The 24,415-nt window shown below is 41.1% G+C and overlaps 1 protein-coding gene across 1 annotated transcript; it reads right to left on the reverse strand.

Annotated features, from left to right (window-relative positions):
- Positions 1-382: 382 nt before the first annotated feature.
- SFT2D1 (SFT2 domain containing 1) lies at positions 383-20,477 on the reverse strand. Its single transcript, XM_061624356.1, has 8 exons — positions 20,232-20,477; positions 12,010-12,096; positions 10,293-10,378; positions 8,777-8,858; positions 8,190-8,225; positions 7,295-7,353; positions 1,952-1,981; positions 383-1,017 (listed from the first exon to the last, which is right to left on the reverse strand). The coding sequence occupies exons 1-8, from the start codon at positions 20,292-20,294 to the stop codon at positions 978-980; spliced, it is 483 nt and encodes a 160-aa protein (XP_061480340.1). The 5' UTR covers positions 20,295-20,477; the 3' UTR covers positions 383-977.
- Positions 20,478-24,415: the final 3,938 nt, after the last annotated feature.

The following is a 24,415-nucleotide window of genomic DNA, read 5'->3' on the forward strand; positions in this document are numbered from 1 at the left end:
TGTATCAAAGTGATGTGATGCTGTAAGATTGTCACTACATTAGATAATAGGATTCTAAATAAGCATTGAGAAGCTCACACAGTAACCATAGATTGGTTACTTCATTGGTAAATGAAATTTGTTCATTTATAGCAACTTGTTGGGTGATATCCAAGTCATACTCAGTACTCAGTTTGCTGTTATATCCAAATTGGCAAACTACTGTGCAAACAGGAAGTATGTAACTACACTTAATGTGAAGGGGGTGCGTGAGCTCAAGGCTCCATCATAAAATGCCATGCCATAATTTGGCATCACACGTGAACCAACCTGGTATTGCAGAGTGAAGTTATTCTACAAAACTGGTGTTATACTACATCCCTGATTCAAAAGAGTCTGCATATTTTTAAAATTATATTTATTTTGTAGTCAATGATTTAATATATTACTCATAAGCACTTTTAGTCAAGTGTTTAAGTATCACAGTATAAAAAGTTGGCATTTAAAATATAAGCTTAACAAAGAGCTCAAGCATTTAAAAACAGTGTGATACATTCACAATGTTTCTATACTAGGTTTAAACTTTTCAAAAGAGCCCCATTAGGTACAAATTTATCAACATACTTCATTTTATAGTAATTTTAAAGGTCTTTGGGAAAAGCATATAACAAATAATGCACAAATAGGTAAGATAAATAGCAAATTTTTAAGACAAAAGTATTTACATGCATTTTTTCCTGAAACTCAATAATCTACGTTTGAGATTAAACTGTTAGCAGAACCTGATGCAACAGTTTTAACACCATTATGTGAGATGGTCAACTATTTTCAAAACAGATGTGCAGGTGCTGTAAGTTTTAAAAACTTTATTCTGCTAACACAATTTAACCCATTGTGGAAGGAGGATTTCACTGTTTCAGGAGCTGAAACAATCCAAGTAAACTTGCAGAAATGTAGTTGGCTCCCCAAAAATATTACAGACTTCCTCTTTATTCATTTTAAGCTAGGCAGGATGTGAAGCATTTTATCACCGCATCCCTTTAAAAGAAAAACAAATCATTATGTACACTATCCATACACTGCATATTAACTTTATCAACCACATTTATTATAGTAAAACTCACTCTCATACTGCTCCACAATTGTGATCATAACTTGTAGTAATCACATGAAGAATTCTAAGAACTCAAATACTGGTTTGGTTTGCATGACACGATCAAGTCTTGGCTACAGCTTGTGGGCAGCGAGGAGAGAACTTAACCATGAGCCTGGATTTGGGCAGCAAGCTAAGCCGCACTTTAGCTTAGTACAGGATCAAAAAGGCCAAGGGAGAAGCAAAGCAAATGTGAGCTCCTTTCCAAAAGCCTACACATTCAGGTGATCCCAGTAAGATATAGTCTGGCTTAACATATTGTGTAAACTAGGCAAATTTGTTACTGAGGGTCTGAGGAAAAATCTTCCTCAATCTACTTTCAATAAGCAAATTCTCAAGCTGTCCCAGTTTTCTTTTAAGCAGGATAAGGTCATGATCTGGAGTATACTTTCATGGAAATAAGCTCCATTGAGTTCAACAGGACTTACTTTCAAATAAGCATGTATTAGGGTTATGCTACAATGTAACAGCAATTCACAATCAGCTATACTGTTCTAAAAAACCTTTGGTGGCAAAATTCACAAAAAACCAGCAAGTTTTGCTTTCAAGCAGTGATATTTCAAAATGACACCCTGGCCCTTTAAGGAAGGGATTATTAGAAGCCTGGTAAATTAAGAAGCCACATGATACAAGGTTATGTTGAGTGTAACAGGAAGTTTGCTCTTTGATAGCAATATTAGTTAAGTGATATAAAATGTGCTTGATACTTATTAAACAGAAAAAGATTGAAAGACTCCTCACAAGACAAGAACTGTTTTTAAAAGCTGTAACTATACAAACTCTCTTATATTTGCAGGACAAGAGAGCAAGCTGACTCACCTTGCATAAGGGATATATGATAGGCTGTACCTGAAAGAGGAAGAGGGAAAAGCTTAACGTTCTAGCTCACTCATCCTGTTTTAGTCCACCCTCAAAAAAGTCAATCTACTGCCTCTGTATGCCTTTTAGATTAACTATCTAGATTATACATAACTTCAGAATAAGAGTTTTTAAAAGAACTAGGTGTACTGCCAAGAGATTCCTGACTCCACTCTCCACTTCAGATTTTGCTGCAAGCAAATTGCATAGCCTCCTGCAAAATGGTACACAGGCTGGCCTTCTGCAAGTGCCATAGGACCAAAGCAGTCTGAGAGCACAATAAAACAACCTTGAAAATAACCCCACAAAAACTACTAGTCTGCTGGGGACTCTCCCTCCTACATTAATCCACTCATTCACCTGCATGGAATCTGTTGCCCATGGCTACCAGGCTAGTGTTAAACAAAGCTGTAATAAAATATTGTATTAATTTGTAAGCCTCCTAGAGAGGAAAGGCTAGGTACATAACCAAGTCTCCTTAACCTAAGGAAAATCCAATAGTAATATGTCAGGAAGTTAATCCTGAACATACACAGCTGTACTCCATCAGACTAATGACCCCCTACAGTGGCCAACATATGTCTCAGTAGCACATTCTCGTTGAAGAAGAAATTCCCACATAGCCACTGTGGCTAATAACTACTGACAGAACGCTGCCCACTCATTTGTCTAATTCCGTTTTATAACTGCCTAAGATAGCAGCCATCACCACATCTTGCAGCAGCAAATGACAAACACCGTGCATTGTGTGAAGATGTACTTTTTTCTCTATTGCCATTTTCATTGGGTGATCCAAGTTCTAGACAGGTTTATCCACTTCATGCATAATTTTATAAACCTCATGGTTCCTCCTTTTCGAAACTACTAGCAGCCTCCTAACCATCATTGCTTGCGAATTCTATGAAACTAAAAAATCAGTACTGCTTTGAAAGGTTCAGTCCATCTTGATTCGAAATGGTATCCAGTTGTATCCAGATGGACAAAAACCTTCTCTGATCTCAGGAACCATGATGAAAAATTTGGTTATACCTTAAGAGATGTCCAAATGCCTAATGAACAGATAAAAAACAACTTTACAAAACATATAGCAGAAGAAAGCCCTAAATGTTTTAGCTTTTCCTTGTAGGACAAATAGTCAAACCCCTCGATAATGCTTGCGGTCCTTTTCTGCACTTTCACCAGCTCTGTGATATCCAATTCTGAAACAGGGCAGTCAGAACTGCCTATAATACTCTAAATATGGCTGCACTACAGACTTGCAGGGATTATAATACTGGCAGGTTTATTTTCAACCCTTACCTAACATAGAATTTGCCTTTTTTCATAGCTGCTATACCCCAAGTTTTCACTGAGCTATCCACCATATCCCAAATTTCTCTTTGCTGGTTATTTATTCATTTAAAAGAATTCCTGAACTACTTAATACTTAAAAATCTGGATGATACACAAAAACAAAATGCTAAAACATAAAAACCAGTAACACACTATTATAAAGAAAGATAAAACAAATCTAGTAAAAGGGTCCAATTTAACGGTCATGGAAAGCTTGGGCAAAGAGATACATCTTTATCATACATCTGAAGCAACGGATGGATGATGCTTCATGTATGACAAAGGGATGGGTATGCAGGGACCTGATATATTCTGTAGGATGCATTGCCACAAGAAAAATTTCCCCAGATGATGTAAGAGATCTATACAGGGGCAGTTGGTCTTTCAGGTAACCGGGTCCTGAGTTGTTCAGGGCTGTATACGTTAGTAACAAGGCCTCAAACATGACTTAATCAGCAGCCAGTGCAGTTCCCTCAGCACAGATGTAATATATGCATGTCAACATGATCTACTCTACAATCTGGCCCCAGCATTCTGGCCCAGCTGCAGCTTCCAGACCAATCTCAAGGAAACTCCACATAGAGCATATTGCATTAGTCCAGGAGTGGAGGACCTTTTTGGCTTCATATGAAGCCTGCTGGATCATGCCAATGGCCCATCTGGTACAGTATGCTGTTCTCACAGTGGCCAACCAGATGCCTATGGGAAGCCTGGATGCAGGACCTGAACATAAGAGAACTCTCCTCTCCTGCAGTTTCTAGCAGCTGATATTTGGAAGCATACTGCCTCCGATTATAGAGGCAGGGCATAGCCATCATAGCTTGTAGCCACTGATAGCCTTATCCCCCAGGAATCTGTCTAATCCTCTTTTAAAGGCATCCAAGTTAAGGGCCATCACTGCCTCCTCTGGGAGTGAGTTCCACAGTTAACTATGCACTGCGTGAAGAAGCACTTTCTTTTTTCTGTCCTTAATCTTCCAACAATCAGCTTCATTGGATGTCCATGAGTTCTAGCATTATGAGAGAGGGAGAAAAACTTGTCTCCATGCCATGCATAATCTTACACCCTTCTATTGTGTTACCTCTTAATTCGCCTTTGCTCTAAACTAAAAAGCCTCAAATGCTGCTACAAACTTACCTCATAATGGAGTTGCTCCATCCCCTTTAACATCCTGGTGCCCTTTTCTGAACCTTTTCCAGCTCTACAATACCCTTTTTGAGGTGAGGTGACTAGAACTGTACACAGTATTCCTAATGTGGCTGCACCATAGACTGTATAACAGCATTATATCGGCAGTTTTATTTTCAATACCTTTCTTAATGATCCCTAGTATGGAATTTGCCTTTTTTCACTAGTTCTGCACACTGGGCTGATATCTTCATTGAGCTATCCACCACAGCCACCAAGTCTCATTCCTGGTCAGTCACCGCCAGTTCAGAAGCATTAAGTGTGTATGTGAAATTAAGATTTTTTTGCTCCAATATGCACAATTTAACAGGATCAGCCTTGCAGGGTCAAATTTAACAGATAGGTGGGGCTGGCCACCTGTCAAAATCCCTTGTAAGGGATTGCAAGTCTTCTGTTGCTCCCCCTTTAAACCCCCCAATGTTGGACGTTTAGAACAGGAATGCAGGGAAACTTGCAAAGGGATCTCAAACGGAAGCAGGGGGAGCTGTCTTAAAGCCGTTTGGAGAAGAGATCTTCGAAGCAGCTCCATCCTTTAAGCAAGCAAGGGGGGGCAGTAGCAACAGGGTGGAGGTGAGGAAGAGGAGGAAAGAGCCTGCTTCTTTCTCATCTCCCCCCACAGCTGCTGCCACACACACACATATAAAGGAGAAGCGCAGAGCTGCTTCAGAGTGCTTTTGCAAAGGGCTCTAACCCCTACTCACCAGCTGATGAGCAGGAATTGGATACCACTGCTTTGTCTGCGCAATCCTGTTTCCCGCTAGGAAGAGGGCACGCAGCCAATGCATGATTAAACCCTGTCCTACCACCAATCAGATTAAGTCACCAGCAATGTCAGGTTTTTTTAAGTTTCAAATATTTTACACACCACTTTCCATCGAAAAAGATTGCAAAGCAGTTTACAGAAGAAAAAATGTAATAAAATACAATATATACAATAATAAAACAAATTAACCATCAAAATCTGCATGAATTAAACATCTGCTAACATACCTGTATCTCAAACAATCCACAAAATACAATAGCCATAAAGCAGGAAATTATAACATAAAATAAGCAGTAAGTCATTTTCAAAACATAACTAATGACCATAAAGCAACAAATTACAAACATGGAATAGTCAATAAGCCAATTCCAAAACACAAGATAATAATACTGTGAAATTAAAAAGAAACACCCATAAAGGTGAGGGGCAGGTGGGTGTGGTTTGGGGAGAATGGTCTCGTGGGCCAAACTGGCCCCTCAGTGAGCCAAGACTGACCTGTGGGCTGGAGGTTTCCCACCTCTCCAGTAGTCCAATTGTGATATTACCAATGCATAAACCACAGTGGCCATGCTAACACTACCATCAATGTGTATGTGAAGTTATGCAATTCTATTCACCACTTCAGGTATTGCTTTTACTCAGACTCCCACCCCATAACAGCTGATAACAAAAATGGCTATTACGTTGTACAGTCATACTACTGCAGCATATGTCACCTTAAGTGAAACCTGAACACATTTCAAAGAAGAGAAGCTTCTGAATCTTATTAAGGGTCAATCATAGGGACCATTCACCAACAGGAAGATAGCACCACGAGAAGATACCACCAAATTTTTAACATCTTGTATGAAACCAAAGTTATTTAGGATGTGTTCTGTACTTCTGTGTCCCCACCCCCCAACCCAACACCAGTGGAACTTTGTGCACTCCTGTTCAGGTATTCAAGAGCAAAGATACTGAACTGCATGTGGATTGGGGACAAAATATAGCACAAGATTGCTGTATATAAGATTTCTAATTTGCTACAATTCCCAGTTGCACAGGGTCTGGGGCATAGTGAAAAACTCCAGTTTTGTTAAGAAAATAGGATGCTGTTTTTGCAATACAATGAATTTGAGAAAAGGCTCACATGAAACTAACTTTGAATCTATTTTTTCCCATTTAACAGAGGGTGACATCCAATAGTGTCCGTCCACCAAAAGAACTGCAATGGAATATTCCCTTGCTTTACAGAATGTAGAGTGAAAAGCAGCATACATATATCCATACGCACGCTTGAAGAGGCATATTTGGGAAGTATGCATACTTAGCATCTAAAATGCCAAGTCTAAATATCACTATTCACTGTCTTTTTTACATAAACTTTATTGTTTAAAAATACTAGGCATACAAAAAAAAATCACTTCGTTTTCACAAGACTTGAAGAGGAGTTAACTTTTGCTTATTTAAAAAACACAACAGTAGTTTTCAACCCTATGTTCAGAGAATGCTTTTCACTTTGGTTCTGTGCCAGACAACTCAATGAAGACTGCACAGAGTTCTAAGACATGTTCTAAGGTGCACACATTCACAAAGGACGTTGGCAAGGCCTACTGAGCCTCTCCATTGCTTTGCAGAAATCACATGCTAGAACACACCCAGCACTCCCATATCACCATATATTGAAGGAACCATATTCACTGTTACTGATGTTAGCACTGGGGAGCTCCTGGTAATTTCCCAAGACCCCAGGGCTCACAAGAACACTGTTATTCACACACATGTATTACCTTAGTTCTAGTCAGAGCCCAAATCTTAAGTTTCAGAGTGGATTGGGAAGAGGAAAGATATATAAAATCATTTCTGCTTTTTAGATACTTGCAATAAGCCTTGAAGCAGATGAGCTATATTTTTAAAAGGCAACAGAACAATCAAGGTGGTCATAGTATTTCTCGCTGGCAACATAACATACCTACTCATATTTCACATAATGAGCTTTAAATGATAGTAGTTGGTGTGAAAAAAATACAAAAAAACCTTACCAGGTCATTGCCAAGGACTGCAGAAGGCAGAAAAGCAGAGCTAGCCCTTTCTTGCCCCACTAGAGAAAGAGATAAGGAACATGTGTTGAACTAGTTAGTGGTACGTTTAAATCAAGACGTATAAAAGGAATCTTAGAAGCTCCAACTGCATGTTAACCTTTATTTAAAAGCAAGACACAGTGCTGCACACTTCCATTAGAGGGCACAAGCAGCACCTTTAAAGGTCATTCAGGTGTGCAAATGTAATTGACACAACCTATACATACTTCCCCCAAAGCCAACAGGACATCTTCTCCACTGAGTTTACGTATGACTGTAGCATTAAAAATAGAGATATTTTCACTAGACTGGTTTACCCTTTGTGAATATTATACTGACAAGATGCTTTTAACATGGTATAACATCTATGGCTTGGACTACATCACACTAAAAAACATTTAGAGCAGGAGTGGGGAACATATGGCTCAACAGATGTTGTACTCCAGCTTCCACCAGCCACAGCCAGTGCTGACAATAACCAGGGATGATGTGGTCCAACAACATTTGGAGGGCCACAGGCTCCCTGTCCCTATTTCAGAGTGTGCTACACAAGTCCTAAATGCAAGGACCATTCAAGCTTCACTTACAGATGCAGCTTTTACTGTGTAATCTACAAATGGGAGCTTTAATTAAATGGGGTTTGCATGTAAAATCATACAAAGAGGCTCTTTCAAATTCTGCTGGACCAGACTTTTACCCAAACCCTTTGGAAAAGCAAAGTGCACATGCACACTCTGGTTGGCCTTGGGGGCAGTGAAGAAAAGCAGCCAGAGTGGTGGTACCCAAGGTTCACTCTCGAAATTCCAAATGTGCCCCAAAAGGTTAGCAACCCCTGTACTAAGTCAATATTACTTACCCAGAACACAGCACATAGGGTGCAGATAAAACACAACTGGAGAAAAGAAGATTTATATCAGTATATACTTAAGAAAGACATAACTTAGTTAATTTTCTCCCATTAAAACAATGGAATGTATAAAACCTACCAAAAGTTAGTGCATTCGCAGCAGCTTTCAGCATATTTTATTTAGTATCTTTCTAGAAGCAGTATATACCCCTGCCTCTCTACTTGCTGAAATTGATCATATAAAGGGGGAAATTCATATCAAGATCAAAAGATACCATTTAAACATTAAAAAAACTTACTACCCAAGTCACTTTCTCTGGATGACTCATTCGACTCACAAAGTTAAGTTTGACAAAATTGATCACAATATCCAATTGTTGTTTATAACATACCAAGTCTGATCGCTGCTAGAAACCAATCTGTTCTAAACATGAAAATTTATTTCCATCTTTCAGATTTTAGAGAATATTGCAGTGATTTTAATGATGTTATAATCCAAATATTAATTTGGGCATATTCCTGTTACTGACCCTGCCAAAAGCTCAAGGAAGCTCAACATCTTTTCATTGCTTTCAAACAGAACAGACATAGCTTACCAGCATAACAATTGTCACAATTAATCTTGTTGGTTCAAACATCTTTTTCAGCTGTTTCATAGGACCCATCAAGAAGCAGGTACTGGTATGGAAGAAAGTAAAAAATAAGCATGCCTAGATTAACTGAACAAAAGAAGTGCGTGTGTTTGTTAAAAGTTTGTTAAAAACCCTTCTAGCAGTGTGGAAAGCATAATCAGTAGAGCTGATTTATACCGGAGGAAGAATATCTGGAGATGTTGGAAATGAGCTATATTTGGAATTTCATGGACTAGCCTTGTGGCACTGGAAATTTCTATTTTCTCATTAGAAGTACCACAGATTTAAAAGCCTGAAACATTATATATTAACAAGATGTCTTAACCTAATGCTAATTGCCAATTGCTGAAAGTCTATATGCTAGGGTGGTATTCAACTAGCACATCTCATCAGTGCAAGGATTTCCACATGCACAATAGGACTTTCCCCCTCCTGCCCCACCTCAAATCTGCTTCAGAGTCTTAGGAGACAATTTTTTTTTTACTATCACAGGTAAAAACGTTGTTTTAAAAATATAAAGTTGTTTTCTAATTTTAAGAGGCATGTTTGTAATACTAGCAGGAGTACAATGCTTAATTACTCCTAGACTAGCCGAAGTATTTACTGATCTTTCCCCAAAATGCTGGAAAAAGACATTCAAGGACATACTTGCACCTATGCTTTACTAGTACAAAGCAAAAAGAACAGCAGTAGTTTACTGGACAGTGGAGTACCAGTACAAATACTACAGAACAGAAGTTCTTGACTGACAACATTTCTGGTGAAGTAAACTATTTAATCTTGAAATGGAGTATGCACATGTAAAAATGAAGGAAGTGCACATGTGTATGTAATCAGTTTTGTATTTATTGTATTTAAATACTCGCCTGGTACTCACAGGCAATAAGGAACTGCATGCAGGTGAGTGGGTAGGCTAGTGGAAAGGAGATGGAGTGCTTTGTCCCTCCTCTATGCCCAGTGCAAAACCTGAATAGGTTGCTCTAGAGAGGGTAGCTCCTTCCTCTGTAATAGCATCTGGAACTGCAATAGTCTGCTAGAAGAAGGACAGAAGCCTAGATCCTTTCTCTACCAGTACCCAACGGACTAGCAACTTATTTGGCAGGTTTATTTACAAGGATAGTATGCATAAAAATACAAATGTATGTATGAACATGTGCATATGAGTTGATCATAACTTTCTAATCTACCCAGACAGGCAGGAGTTCCCCAGCTCCTTTTTATGTGTCAATATTTTCTGAGGTATTCTAGTTGTACAGAATATGAGCCAGATCTTTTTGTTTTCTAAAATTTTGCATAAAATACATGCAAACAGATAGCAACACAAGAAGTCAGTTTTCATTTTATAGAGATTAAATGCTTTTATTATGTGTATCATTTTAAAAGTAGCATGTGCAATATTCTTTTCAGTTTGCAGTTCTCTCCAAATGAAGTGTACAGACAAATCTCATTTAAATTTTTAAATAAAGAAATCTTTCCAAACCTGGCCAAAGCAGCAATATTTCCGAAGGTGTAGAACACTGCAAAGAGTTTTGGGCCTGCACGTGGGAGCCAGAGCATCCCTGTCCCCTGTATAAAATAAGTTCAATTTCATACTTTAGCTGTGGAGCGATACGTGAGCAGTAAGACATATTTAGAGTTTATACTAACACAAAATCATCATGACAGCAAGCATCTAGACTCTGCAATAGTACCCTCTACTGGCAACTAGATATTCTGAAGTTAATCAATAGACTCTAAAAGTTTAATGGTGACAGACTTAAATATCTGGAATTAATAGAAGTGCCTGTATAAGTTAATAGCTTATTTCATAGTTCATATAATTACTCTTCTTAGAAAGTACAACTAAAAAGGCAGAAGCACAAGTTGAAGCCAATTCAAAAGGCCACATATTCCAGATTGTAAGAGATGAATTGTATAAAATAATACTTCAAACCAACAGTATATCCCAAATGGAAGTTTCTCCCTCCTGATATAGGAGCATGAGGAAACTGAGACCTTATTAACCTTTCTATCCAGAACAAAAACCATAAAAAGTGGCTAGCCTTATTTCATCTGAAGTCACATTGGCCAGAAACTGGATATAAATGCCTCGCCATCCTTTAAGATCTACAAATGAGGCCTTGCCCTACATCCTCTCATTTACAAAGAGAGCAGGTCTTTTCCTGTACCAGCACCCATACTGTGTCTGGCAGATCTCTCCAGGGAGGGAACTGCAATCTCCTTCAACCGTTTCTGCTATCAGTTTTGTGTACTTTTTTTAAAAAAAAGTTTGAAGCTTTCCCTGATCGCTGAACATAAGAATAACCTGCTAGATCAGGCCAATGACCCATCTAGTCCAGCATCCTGTTCTCGCAGTGGCCAACCAGATGCCCATGGGAAGCCCACTTATAAATGATCACTTATGAGACATGGCTCTGTTGAATGATGTTAAATATTGATGCTCATGTTTTTATCAATTATATTTTAATTATCAATATTGTTAAATTGATTTTATTTCAGATTTAGATTTGTAAATTGGTCCACATTCGTTTTTATGGGGAAAGGTGATTGATAAATTCTAGAATTAAGTTTTCAAGTGGACAGCAGTGCATGAGCATATACTCTGTCATGCACAACCCTTACAGCCACATTTGTGGGGAGGAGTGCATATCTGAACAGCTCTTTCACATTAAAAAAACTCACCTCATGTAGAACACTCATCCCAGAGAAGGGAAGTCTCAAATGCTTACATAGATATAACAGCTTTATAGGGACAAAGAGATTTTGACATGAAGTATATTCAATTATCATAGAATAGTAGAGTTGGAAAGGGCCTATAAGGCCATCGAGTCCAACCCCCTGCTCAATGCAGGAATCCAAATCAAAGCATTCCCGAAAGATGGCTGTCCAGCTGCCTCTTGAATGCCTCCAGTGTCGGAGAGCCCACTACCTCTCTAGGTAATTGGTTCCATTGTCGTACGGCTCTAACAGTTAGGAAGTTTTTCCTGATTACACAATCTCACTTTAGACTGAAGGTGAGACAATGGCATGAGGGCTATACCACATACTTTTTCCAAACATGCAAAATGACTAGTGTTTACACAAGGAGTTCCATGCATCTCTAGAACTTTTGCCCAAGAAAAATAAAACCAAGTACCAACACAGAGATCCAAGACACTGTGTTGCTTTTTCATATGCTCCACAACGTTTTTACTTACAAGAATAGAACACACAATGCCACCTGCAAAGCATATAGCGAACCATTTCACTCGAGTACTAAAACTAAGAGATGAAGAATCAAGTACCTTTGGATTAAAAAAAGAAAAAATTAGCTTTTAATAGTAGAACAAAACATCTTTAGGATGAAGATTTCATCAATACAAGAATCAAGAATCACAATACCCAACAAATACATCCATATGTTAGACCAATTCAAACAGGCTTTTCAAATGAGGGAATCTCTCTAATAGCTTGCTAGCCACATAATTGCTAGAGAGCACAGAGTGTATCTTTGAGCCAAAAGCCTTTTCTCCCCATGATACAGTTATTTTCTGACCAAGAGGATAAGTGTTGTGTAAGGTAACTGATCTCCAAGCCAAAACTGTATTTCCGTTTGCACAAGCTCTCGTTAAAACCTTTAATAGCCCACTACAGTGTATGAGCTCCAGCCTGCATTATATTTTTATTTACCATCTTCTCATACAATAAAAACTCCCAATACATTGTCATGCTGTACTACAAGTAGTCTTCAACTAGCGTTTGCTCAATATTTCATGGAGCAAGCAATAATAAAACAGGTTCTGCTTCGGCTTACATTTCTTTGGATCTAAACATGTACTGGCACCTGTAATATGTTGTGGTAATCACCCTATGTTTACAAACATACTATAATCAGTTACTTGTGTTTATGAGCAAACTTACAAGCAGATCTTGGCATTAGAAAGCGAACATTTACATTTATTTATTTGACTTCTTACCTGCCCTTCACCATAACCTCCCAGGGCAGGTAAGAACAATAGATGATACAATTATAAAACAGATAAAATCATTACAATGATAATGTATGAAACTGTTCCAAATGGAACAATATAAATTTTGCAAAAGAGATGGGTCTCACAAAAAAAGATACCTTAATTATCAAAGGCCAAGATAAAGATGCGTGGCTTCAGCATATGCCAGAAGCTGTACAATGAAAATGCTAGGGATCTCTGTGGAAAGCAAGTTCATCTTCCAGGCCACCATTCCTTGCACTTCTGTGGGTGGCAGAACTACCAAGAGAGCTCTCTGCAGATATTAACGCTCACATAGTTGGGGCTTAAGTTATTTAGGGCTTAAAAGCAAATATGAACACCTTGAATTGAGCCTGGAAACAAACTGGCAACCAGTCAGTTGTTTTAAAATGGGTTGTATGAGTTCTAAATGGAACCCCAGCCAGGTATCTGGCTGCTGCATTTACACCAGCTGAAGTTACCAAATAGTCTTGAAAGGCAGCCCCACAAAAAGTACATTGCAATAGTCCAATATGGAGCCAAGTGGCCAAGTCGTCTCTGTCCAACGGGGCTGCTGGTGAACCAATTGTAGCTGGAAACAAGCATTTCTAGCCATTGAGGCTACCTGAGCCTCTAATGACAGGGTTGGATCCTGGGGCACTCCCAAGCTACAGACCTGCTTCTTCCATGGGACTGCAACACAGTTCAGAATATGTTGTCTCTCCTCCTTCCAGACTCAACTTGGGTTATATAACACCACTGTCTTTTTAGGACTCGGTTCAAATTTACTTACTACATTTTTATCTGACTCTTTCTCCAAAACGTTCAGGGCACTCTCAGTCCCATTTTAGATAGCAAACAATTTTTTGAGCTTCAAGACAAGCATTTGTTCATGAATTTGGTCAATGTGCATTCCAATTTGAAAGATAGCAACTTCCATTACCAACAGATACTCTACAGTTCCCTTCACATATTATCTTCTATGCTGTATCTGCCTGCCTCATTCACAGCATTTCTGCCCCCACCCTCCCACCCCTCTGTGACCTCCACACATTCATGCAAGTATGACGGGGGAGTTAGCTGCATAGGCTTCTCTGTGCAATTGAGAGGCCCAGCAGGGGGCACAACATTGGGGATAGGGATAGGTGGTCTCATTCCCCTTCCACAGATCAGCCCACCACACAGAGGACTAACACCTGAATAGGGCTTTATTTTCAAACACTTTGGCACAGCATTCCCTTCAAGGGCTCAAAACAAATGAACACACCACCACCCTCTTTAAGAGTACTGATAGTCTACTCTAATTCACTGTTGTTCAGTTGGACTACAGCTCCATTGGCTAAGCTGGCTGGGACTGATGAGAGCTGCAGTCTAACAACATCTGGGGAACCAAGGTTGAAGAACACTGCTCCAAATTACTAAAGCATGTACATTTACAGCTAAATAAAAGCATCTACACTACCTCTGAGAGTACAGTTTTCCATTCTTGCTACTCTTTCCCTTCTACTTCTCTCTTACATTAGATGACTCTCATGCCTTGTCCCAATGGCATCACACCCCAGAAGAAGTAGCTCAAAACTTTTGCTCATTGCAGACCATGCATCTTTGCTCATGTGCAGAGGCAATTAAGGGCTCAAAACTTGCCAGAAGCAAGGGCTGCAACTTACTAGGCAGAGCAGTTTATTTTCATGCAAAGCAACGTTTTTGTTTGCTTTGAGAGCTGAGCAAGTTGCAGAGCATAAATAGTTAAGAGTCATAAAACTAAGAGTAAACAAGTTTGGCCAGATGAACACAATGGATGATCCTCCAAGTGATATAAGGTGGCACTTCCTGGAGACAGGAGCTAGGTCCGAACACCCAAGACAACCTCCAGTTCCTACCCCCTCTAAGCCCTGCATCAACCCCATATCACCGCTATATAGAACTTAGCATGCCATAATAATGCTTAACCTAAAAATACCAGAACACTCCCGTAATCCATTCTTTTATGTCAAAAAGCTACTAACTCTTGATCAATTAAAATTAAAATCTCTCAAGTGTAGAATTTAATAAGCATATATTCAGGTTTCATTTTAGCCAAGCTATTTAAAACAAAACAAAACATTAAAATTATTTTATATGCAGCATTTTATTTTAATTTACCTAGGAGAAGCATTGCAAATCACAAATAAAAGCCTGTGAGCAGGGGGGGGGGAGGACATGTTACCTCTCTGCCTGCCTTTGCCTTGTATTTAAGGAGATAACAGTATCTAGTCAGTCCCCCACCCTTAATTCTAACAGCTACTATCAGAAACCAGGTACTTCTTTTTGTCTCAGATCATTGTGCTGACATTCCAATTATTGAAAAATCTTCTCCCATGATCACAGCAACAAACAGCAAAAGCTTGAAAAAAATAATCATGTCTAGCTTACCTTTTCTGATTGAAATCTTTATCCTTATATAGGCAGCAAGGAAAAAAATATAAAAATTCAACAATTGCACCAAGAAGTGAGAAAGCGGGCAACACTCATATTCCTGATCAGAGAACCCACTGGTGTGTGGAAAGAAGTTTTTCATTTTGAGAATTTTTTTAGAACCTTGTCAATTTTAAACACCATGCAGCATCACAAGAAACCATGCAATGCTTATAGACTAGGGCTGTGCGTGGTGTTCTCGAATCCGATAACTAAACCCTAATTAAACATGTGCTCGGAAGGAGGTAGGGGAAGAAGGAGCAGTAGTGGCCGGCTGTCAGGGTTACCTGGCTTCCCAATACCAGCATTACAGCCAGTTACTGAGGGGGAGGGGTGAGACAGTGGGGATCATGACAAGGTGTGGATGCAGTTGTGCATCTGCACCCACTTCCTCAACCTCCCCCCCCTCAGCATTTGGCAGCAATGTGTAGCGCTGGGCAGCCAGGTAAGCAATGCCTCCCTGCCCCATCCACCACTACTGCACATGCTTATTTGAAAGAAGTTCCAGCAAAATAAAGGTGGCTTATTTTCTAGTATGAATGCAAGCACGCCTCTCCTCCTTCTCCCCCACCACCCCACCTTTGACAGTCCCAGGTTGCTCAGGGTGGTCTGACCTGACCCAGGGCAATCTGGAGGTGTCTCAACACAATTCAGCCAAATCCTAGAACTGCCTGAATCAGTTCAGGCTTCGGCCAAATCTGACACACAGCCCTAATATCTACCCCAATTTAAAGACAAGACAAACTAATCAAAACAAAAAAGCCATGTCACCTAAATATAAAATACTGAATTCATTTGGGGCGTTATCAAACTTACACATCCCACTTTTCTTTCATTGTGAAACTTGAGGTGGCACACACCAGATAGTTTTCTGTCCAGAGCAAAAGTTTATGACCATTTTCATTTGATCAACTTTAATCGTGATCAAAGGGAAGGGGCTCCATATGAGGTTATCAATACTTCTTAAGCACCACTTGCTTACCCTTTAAGCAGGGCTGTGGAGTCAGAGTCGTGGAGTCGGAGTCAGAGTCGGGAGCAATTCTGGGTGGAGCTGGAGTCGGTAGAAATGTACCGACTCCGATTCCTTCATAAATGGCAAATGTATATTAACTAGTAATAACAAATTTACTGTAGTAAAATGGTAGCACAAGGCATTTCATCACCACCACGTGAATCCAGAGCTTGAAAAAGTTACTTTTTTAAACTACAACTCCCATCAGCCCCAGGGATTGGGCTCGTGAAGGTCTGGCGTACCGACTCCACAGCCCTGCCTTTAAGTTTAACAAAACTAACAATCTATAGAAAAATAAGTATTATTACATCAGCTGCTGGGAGGGGGCCAGACAATATAAACCTTCCAGGTCACTGACCCATAGAATCCCAGCTACTAGTTAAGACCAGGGCTGTGGAGTCGGTACACCAAACCTTCAACTCCGACTCCTCTATTTTTCTACTGTCCGACTCCGACTCCTCTATTTTTCTACTGTCCTACTCCGACTCCACCCAAAATTGCTTCTTGTCAATCAAAATTTATTTGGAAGTCAGAGTTGGTACATTTCTACCAACTCTGACTCCTCCCAAAATTGCTCCCAACTCAGACTCCACAGCCCTGGTTAAGACAACAGATCTACATCTATGAAGGCCTAAAACCAAAGTTCAAAGCCGTGCTGAAATAATAACGATGAGGGGAGCTATATTCAGAAGGACCACTGATCAAGGTGGTGAGTGGTCCAACATACATAGTTGTGCAGAGGCTAAACATAATAAAATAAAGTTTTCAGCAGTAGCAAGAAACTCGGATCTTAATCACTTATTAATGCCAAACAACATTCTCCTTCTCACCAATAGCATGTTTCCCCCAGATCAGAGGTGCATCCAGGCAACATATAAGGGAAAGCTGGAATTCTTAATATGATCTATCATACTATGTTGCAGTCACCTAGCTGCATAAAGGGCCAAAACCACACATTTCTTTCTCTCTAGAGACAGGCTTTTCTACTGAGCTTTAAAGACAGACAAGTTTATTTTATTATTTATTTTTTAAAACTTATATACCGCCCGACTAGCAATAGCTCTCTGGGCGGTGAACATAAATACAATAAAATACAATATAGTACAAAAACATCACAATCTAAAATCAGATTTCACAATCTAAAAACTGTGTAAGCTAAGATCAAATTACAAACATTACAATCATTAACAAAAAAAATAATTAAAATGCCTCGGAGAAGAGAAAGGTTTTAACTTGGTGCCGAAAGGATGATAGTGTCAGCGCCAAGCGGACCTCCTCGGGGAGACTATTCCATAGTTCGGGGGCCACCACTGAGAAGGCCCTTGATCTTGTCACCGCCCTCCGGGCCTCCCTATGGGTCGGGACCCGGAGGAGGGCCTTCGTAGCAGACCGTAGTGCACGAGCCGGTTCATAACGGGAGAGGCGTTCCGACAGATATCGAGGTCCTGCACCGTATAAGGCTTTATAGGTTAATACCAACACTTTGAATTTGGCCCGGAAGTGTATTGGAAGTCAGTGCAAGCGGGCCAGAATAGGTGTTATATGGTCAGATTGCTTCGTTCTTGTTAGCAATCTGGCCGCTGCATTTTGCACCAGCTGTAGCTTCCGAACTGTCTTCAGAGGTAGCCCTACATAGAGCGCATCACAGTAATCCAAACGTGAGGTTACCAGAGCATGTACTACTGATGTAAGATCCTCCTTACTCAGGTAGGGACGTAGCTGGGCTACCAATCGAAGTTGGTAGAACGCATTCCGTGCCACCGAGGCTACATGAGCCTCAAGTGACAGGGAAGAGTCTAGAACGACTCCCAGACTACGAACCTGTTCCTTTAGGGGGAGTGTAACCCCATCCAGGACAGGATATGTATCCACCATCTGATTAGAGAAACCATCCACCAATAGCATCTCAGTCTTATCAGGATTGAGTCTCAGTTTGTTAGTTCTCATCCAGTCCATTGTCACGTCCAGGCAACGGTTCAGCACATTGACCGCCTCACCTGAAGAAGATGAAAAGGAGAAGTAGAGCTGCGTGTCATCAGTGTACTGGTGACAACGCACTCCAAAAGTCCTGATGACCGCACCCAACAGCTTCATATAGATGTTAAAAAGCATGGGAGACAAAACCGAACCCTGCGGGACCCCACATTGGAGTACCCACGGTGTCGAGCAGTGTTCCCCAAGCACTACCTTCTGGAGACGGCCCGCCAAGTAGGAGCGGAACCACTGCCACGCAGTGCCTCCAACTCCCAACTCCGCAAGCCTCTCCAGAAGGATACCATGGTCGATGGTATCAAAAGCTGCTGAGAGATCAAGGAGAATCAACAGAGTTACACTCCCTCTGTCTCTCTCCCGGCATAGGTCATCAAACAGGGCGACCAAGGCCGTCTCAGTGCCAAAACCAGGCCTGAAACCCGATTGAAATGGATCTAGATAATCGGTTTCATCCAATAGTGCCTGGAGCTGGACAGCAACCACTCGTTCCAAGATCTTGCCCAGGAAAGGAACGTTCGCCACTGGTCTGTAGCTGCTGAAATCCTCTGGGTCCAAGAAAGGCTTTTTCAGGAGTGGTCTCACTGCTGCCTCTTTCAGACAACCGGGGACCACTCCCTCTCGCAAGGAGGCATTTATCACTTCCTTGGCCCAGCCAACTGTTCCCTCCTTGCCAGTTTTTATTAGCCAAGAGGGGCAAGGATCTAGTACCGAAGTGGTTGCACGTACCTGTCCAAGCACCTTGTCCACGTCCTCGAACTGAACCGACTGAAACTCATCCAACAAAACATGATAAGACTGTGCTCCAGACACCTCACTAGGGTTAACTGCTATAAAATGAGAGTCTAGGTCCCAATGGATGCGTAAGATCTTATGCTGGAAGTTTGACTTGAGAACAAACAGTATATACTGTATAAGCAGTTTTTGTTGCTTATTATACTGAAGAAAGTTAGTTAACCTTGTGGGAGTCAACACATCTTCTTATACTAAGCCTATGTTAAACATATGTGATCATGTAACTGTGTGGTAGTTGCTCATAAGCAACTAAGAAAAAGCCATTGATTAAACACACCCCACAAATAGCATCTGCACTCCATTTTCCAGCTTCTAAATCTGAGCTAAAAGGACAGACCAAGCTGTTCTTTAAGGGGAAAGAGATACGAAATGTATCTCTGCCTACTATTTTTCTATAGCGCAGAAACATCTTTGATCGACCCCACAGAAAAATAGAACAACAGTAAAAAACGCTATTGCATTTGCGTGCAAGAGCTCATATACATACTTTGGACCATCCAACTTCTCCTGACGCCAGCTCCTCAGGCTGCATCAGAAACTAACCAGGCTGGCAGTAGCTTTCCAAGGTTTCAGACAAGGGTCTTTCCCTGCCCAACCTGTTGAAGACAGGGCTTGAACCCCAAACCTACTGCATGAAGCTACAAGCCCCGAGTTCGACATGCACTGCAAAAATCTCCTCAGTCCCGGACCCTGAAGATCTGGGGAAAAGGAGCAAAACAAGGGAAAGAGATGCTGCCAGCCTGGGCTGGCCCCTTCCTCGAATCCCATACCAGAGAAAAGTAAGGGGATAAGGGCATCCACGAACAGCAACTGGCTACCCGAATCAGCCACAATTTATACTGCCGCCCACATATTTGTGCCTTCAACTCCTTTTACAGACTTTCAGAATTCCCCCGACAGCCAGCAGCCCTCGTCCAGAGCCCCGTTCTCCGTTAAACAGCAGCTCCTCGCCACTGGTTTGTGTTCCTTTACTAGGACCTCTGCTGGTTAAAGGAAAGCGAAAGGTTTAACAATGGCGAAGACAGCAGGCGGCCGGGCAAGCCACCTTTGCTCAAGAGTCAGCCTCCCTCAGCCCGCTGTGGTTTTCGCTCTCGAATAAGCGTGCCCAGAATTACTGCCTCGACGACCCCGGGGAGCGCTGGGCCTGAGGCGAAGCCGCGAGACCCCGAAATTACTGAGTAAAAAGACAGAAACCTCGTACCTGAGACGTCAACCCCTGCTCTTCATCGTCCTGCCCGCTCAGCACCCGCCGCAGCTTCTCCATTATCCCAACAGCCGCTCCTCCTCAGCACCACGGACCCACACCACCGAGAAGCCCAACCCCCCGCTGCCCCTTTCCTCCTGGCTTTCTGCTTATCAGCTCCTCCGGAGAAACAGCGACACCGGAAGTAGGGAGTCGAGGGAAACCCGGAAACACCTTTCTAGAGTTCAGCCAGCCGTCATGGCTCCACCCCCTCCCCCTTTTTTTCCTTCTTAATTAAAAATCCTCATCTGGAGTAGCCCCGCCCTTACCTTTCCATCGCTTCCTCACTACACACGGCAAACTACCCGTTGGCCACGCCCCCTCCTGTATCTGTCTGGCTATTTGAAGGCCGCCATGTGCGGGGCCGAATCAAAATGCAAAATCATGAAACACGTGATTTCCAAAACTCTGTGGTGCCGTAATCTATTGTTTGCCTTACACGTCTAGTGGGGAACCCGACCTGTTTTTAAAAGCTTCGGTTTCAATCCCTTTGTTTACGCATGCCGCGTGACTTCCCCCCCCCCCAGCGATCTTCAAGTTGCTCGCTCTAACTCCTATCCAACCAATGAATCACGTCATGGTAAAGGCGTGCCATTACCTGAGGTTTCCTTCTGTCATCAATGAACTGCATTTATTTTGAATGTTACGAGCGATGGGCAATATATCAGAACTCTGTCTCAACCTGCACTTACAAATCTCTAGTGACAAAAAGTGTGGAATTGCAGATGCTGGAAAATCAATACAACTCTGACTACCCTGCAGAGCAAGCACTATGAGTTTCGTCATAAAGCATCTTGACTTTGGGCACATGTTTAAAAAAAGGTGCTTGAGAAATGCAGTCAAATGCCTCCGTAATGACGAGGGGATCCTATGCTATTAGGCATCCTGACGGCATTGCTATTATGCCAAGAGTATAGGTGAAAGTTACTTTCACAAACATCTTTACAACTCTGTACTCAGACAATCCTCCCACAATGTCAGTTGATGACTATCTGATGCTAGTGGACCACAACATCCTTTTTGATGAGCACAGGGATCTGCTGAAAAGCTCAATAATGGAAGAGGAGGTGGGGGAGGCCATTAAGTGACTAGAGGGCAAGATCCCAGGGCCTGATGGATTCAGAGGAGCTTTGTGTAAGGCCTGACACCAGGGCTGACCAAACTCATTTAAGAGTATCCTCGAAGGGTACATTCTGGGATCTGAGAAGTCCTTGAGAATGGTTTTATTATTCAACTCAGGAAATACCCTGTGCATTCTGGGTTTGGGTCTAATAAATGTGGATGCCAAGCTGTTATCTGGCATTATGGTTAAAAGATTAAACATTTATTGGGCAACAAATAGCACTGGACCAAAGGGGCTTTTCCCTAACATCTGAGTCTATTAGGTGTTTGCTTAATATAGTCCATGATGTCATATAGTCCAATCGGGCTCTGCTGCAACATTAATTTCATTGGATGGCTTCAGAGCCTTCCACCAAATAGAATGAGGAGGCCTAATCTACAAATCCTTTCCCCAAGGTGCATTACCGCGTGCTGATATATAACAAATGACTGAGCCTGCCTATAAATTTTTTGTCATTGCAAAGACCTAGGCTTACACAACACGTTTCACTTGTGTCGAACTTTTCAACAAATGTTGTTTATTTACTGTTTTTGAATGCATACACATTTTATTCTAGCATCAATGGAGACTGGGATCTTGCTTTTCTACCTAGTCTACACACAATCTGGATGTATTGCATATTTTTTGCCCTTCAATACTGGCTTCATTCCAAAAATAAAGGTTCATTGCAGATTTATTCTGCATTATCCTGCAATGTGTCCATTTCAAAAGGGATGTAGGTGGTCCCAGCAATGAGGGGTATATCCACATCTGTCCAATGACATGGGTAGATGTATCTCAAGACTGCAAGGGGAGGGTTTTCAAATACATATAAAGTAACCACACTCACTTCTCTTGTCAGCAAGATCTACCAGAAAAAAATCTCTCCATGACTCTTCATTATCTGGGATACAAGACAGGCCCTTGTAACCATGTCTAAGTTGTGGAATTCCCTGCCTAGAATACCTTGCTTCTTTCCTTCTGCTTTCTTATAAAGACCATTTCACTTCCACAGCCATTTGAAATATCAAGCTATTAGGCATTTTGCTCCTAACTGGTGCTCAACTTTTAGTTGGGTAGAAAAGGATATATCCTTTTTTATGTTACTGGTGGATGAGCACTTTTAGTTAATGTGTGTGGTTGGGGTTTTTTGTGTTTATCTCTAATGCATTTTAAATATTATATTTTAAAAACTGTCATTTTGAGACAAAACCTGTTGTAGTAAACAATAAATATAATAATGTCACCTGGAATTTCTGTGAATTTTATTTTGTGTTTGTTAATTCCACCAACTGCTTTTATACTGTTCTTTCGTGCTGTGGTGGTTTAATGTTTGTTTTATTTCATTGTGACTTTATAACTTTTTTTGTAAGCAACCCCGTGAACCTGTTTCACTGCAAGGTACATACTTAAAAATAAGTAAAATATACCATGGAACAAAATGAACACACTAGTTTAAATTCCCTTGTCACAATTCAGGAATTAGGGCATTTCATAGGGATCCACCTCTGAGAAGCCCTATTTGAGAAAGACATTGGATAACCAACAGATGATCAACTTTGTAATGTGCCTTCAAGTCAATTACAACTTATGGCGACCCTACGAATCAGCAACCTCCAGTAGCTTCTGTTGTAAACCATCCTGTGACCAGCTTACTTACCACACACTTAAAGAGGGAAAAGTTCTCCTACTTGTTATGTGTACTCCAAAGTGTGTTGGAATGAAGCAAAACAGGTAAATGTGGTTGGCTACCCAGTATTCAGTGGTTGCTCTGCTGTACCCTTAGTTACCAATTTATTCTGTTGCTATGGAATTAAGATATGTTCTTCCATGCACTGCTGCAGTGTTTTGTCATTACTCCCTCAGGGAAATTGATGGCTATTATAGGCGATATTATTCCTACTCAGAGCAGACCCACTAGAATTAAAAGGTTTGTGCATTTCAATGGGTCAACTGTGACTAGAACTCAGGTGAATACTGCTCATCCTAAACCGGTGCCCGGAGGCTGTGAAGAGCTGGATGTGGGCAAACAAACTGAAACTTAATCCAGACAAGATGGAAGTGTTGCTGGCCAAGGGAAAAACTGCCCCAGGGATAGGGTTGCAACCTGTTCTGGATGGGCTTGCATTCCCCTTGAAAGAGCAGGTCCGCAGTCTGGGAGTTCTTCTGGATCCTGCCTTGCTGCTGGAATATCAGGTGGCTGCAGTAGCCAGGTGTGCTTTTGGCCATCTCAAAATGGTCTACCAGCTGTGTCCATTCCTGGAAGCAGCTGACTTGGCCACGGTGACACATGCATTGGTGACATCGAGGCTTGATTATTGTAACACACTCTACATAGGGCTGCCTTTGAAAATGATTCGGAAACTACAGTTGGTCCAAAATGCACCAGCCAGAATGTTAACTGGAACACGGCACAGGGATCATATCACCCCGTGCTTTATCAACTCCACTGGCTCCAAATTTGTTTCTGAGCCCAATTCAAAGTGCTGGTTTTGACCTTTAAAGCCCTAAATGGCCTTGGACCAGTGTACTTAAGGAACCACTTATGCCCATATGTTCCTAGACTGGATTTAAGATCATCTACCTCTTGTCTCCTCTGCGTGCCTGGAATGAAAGAAGTTAGATTGACAGGCATGTGGAAGAGAGCCTTTTCAAATGTGGCTCCCAGACTTTGGAATTCCCTGCCCCAAGAAGCCCGCTTTGCTCCCTCCCTGAAGGTCTTCCGGAAACTTGTAAAAGCTATTTTGTTCCGGAGAGCCTTTGGTTGGGACTGACGGGTCAGCCTGACACTGTTTTAAGTTTTTTATCTTTTATTTTTAATCTTTTAAGCTCTTTTATTCTCACCTTCTTATATGTGTATGCACATATATACATGTATGTTTGTATGTGTATGCATAATGCATTTTATGTACGTATGTGCATAATGCATTTTATGTACGTATGTGCATAATGCATTTTATGTACGTATGTGCATAATGCATTTTATGTATTTTAATAGTATTTTATACATTTTAATTTACTGTAATTTTTAATATTTTAT

Source organism: Rhineura floridana, chromosome 4 (assembly GCF_030035675.1).
Source record: "Rhineura floridana isolate rRhiFlo1 chromosome 4, rRhiFlo1.hap2, whole genome shotgun sequence".
NCBI classification, from domain to species: domain Eukaryota; kingdom Metazoa; phylum Chordata; class Lepidosauria; order Squamata; family Rhineuridae; genus Rhineura; species Rhineura floridana.

Coding starts and splice junctions, on each gene's coding strand:
- SFT2D1 (XM_061624356.1), bottom strand. CDS start 20,294: ATGGAGAAGCTGCGGCGGGTGCTGAGCGGGCAGGACGATGAAGAGCAG. Junction 8,226..8,776: donor TTGTGACAATTGTTATGCTG/GTAAGCTATGTC, acceptor TCTTTTCTCCAG/TTGTGTTTTATCTGCACCCT. Junction 7,354..8,189: donor CCCTATGTGCTGTGTTCTGG/GTAAGTAATATT, acceptor CTCTTTCTCTAG/TGGGGCAAGAAAGGGCTAGC.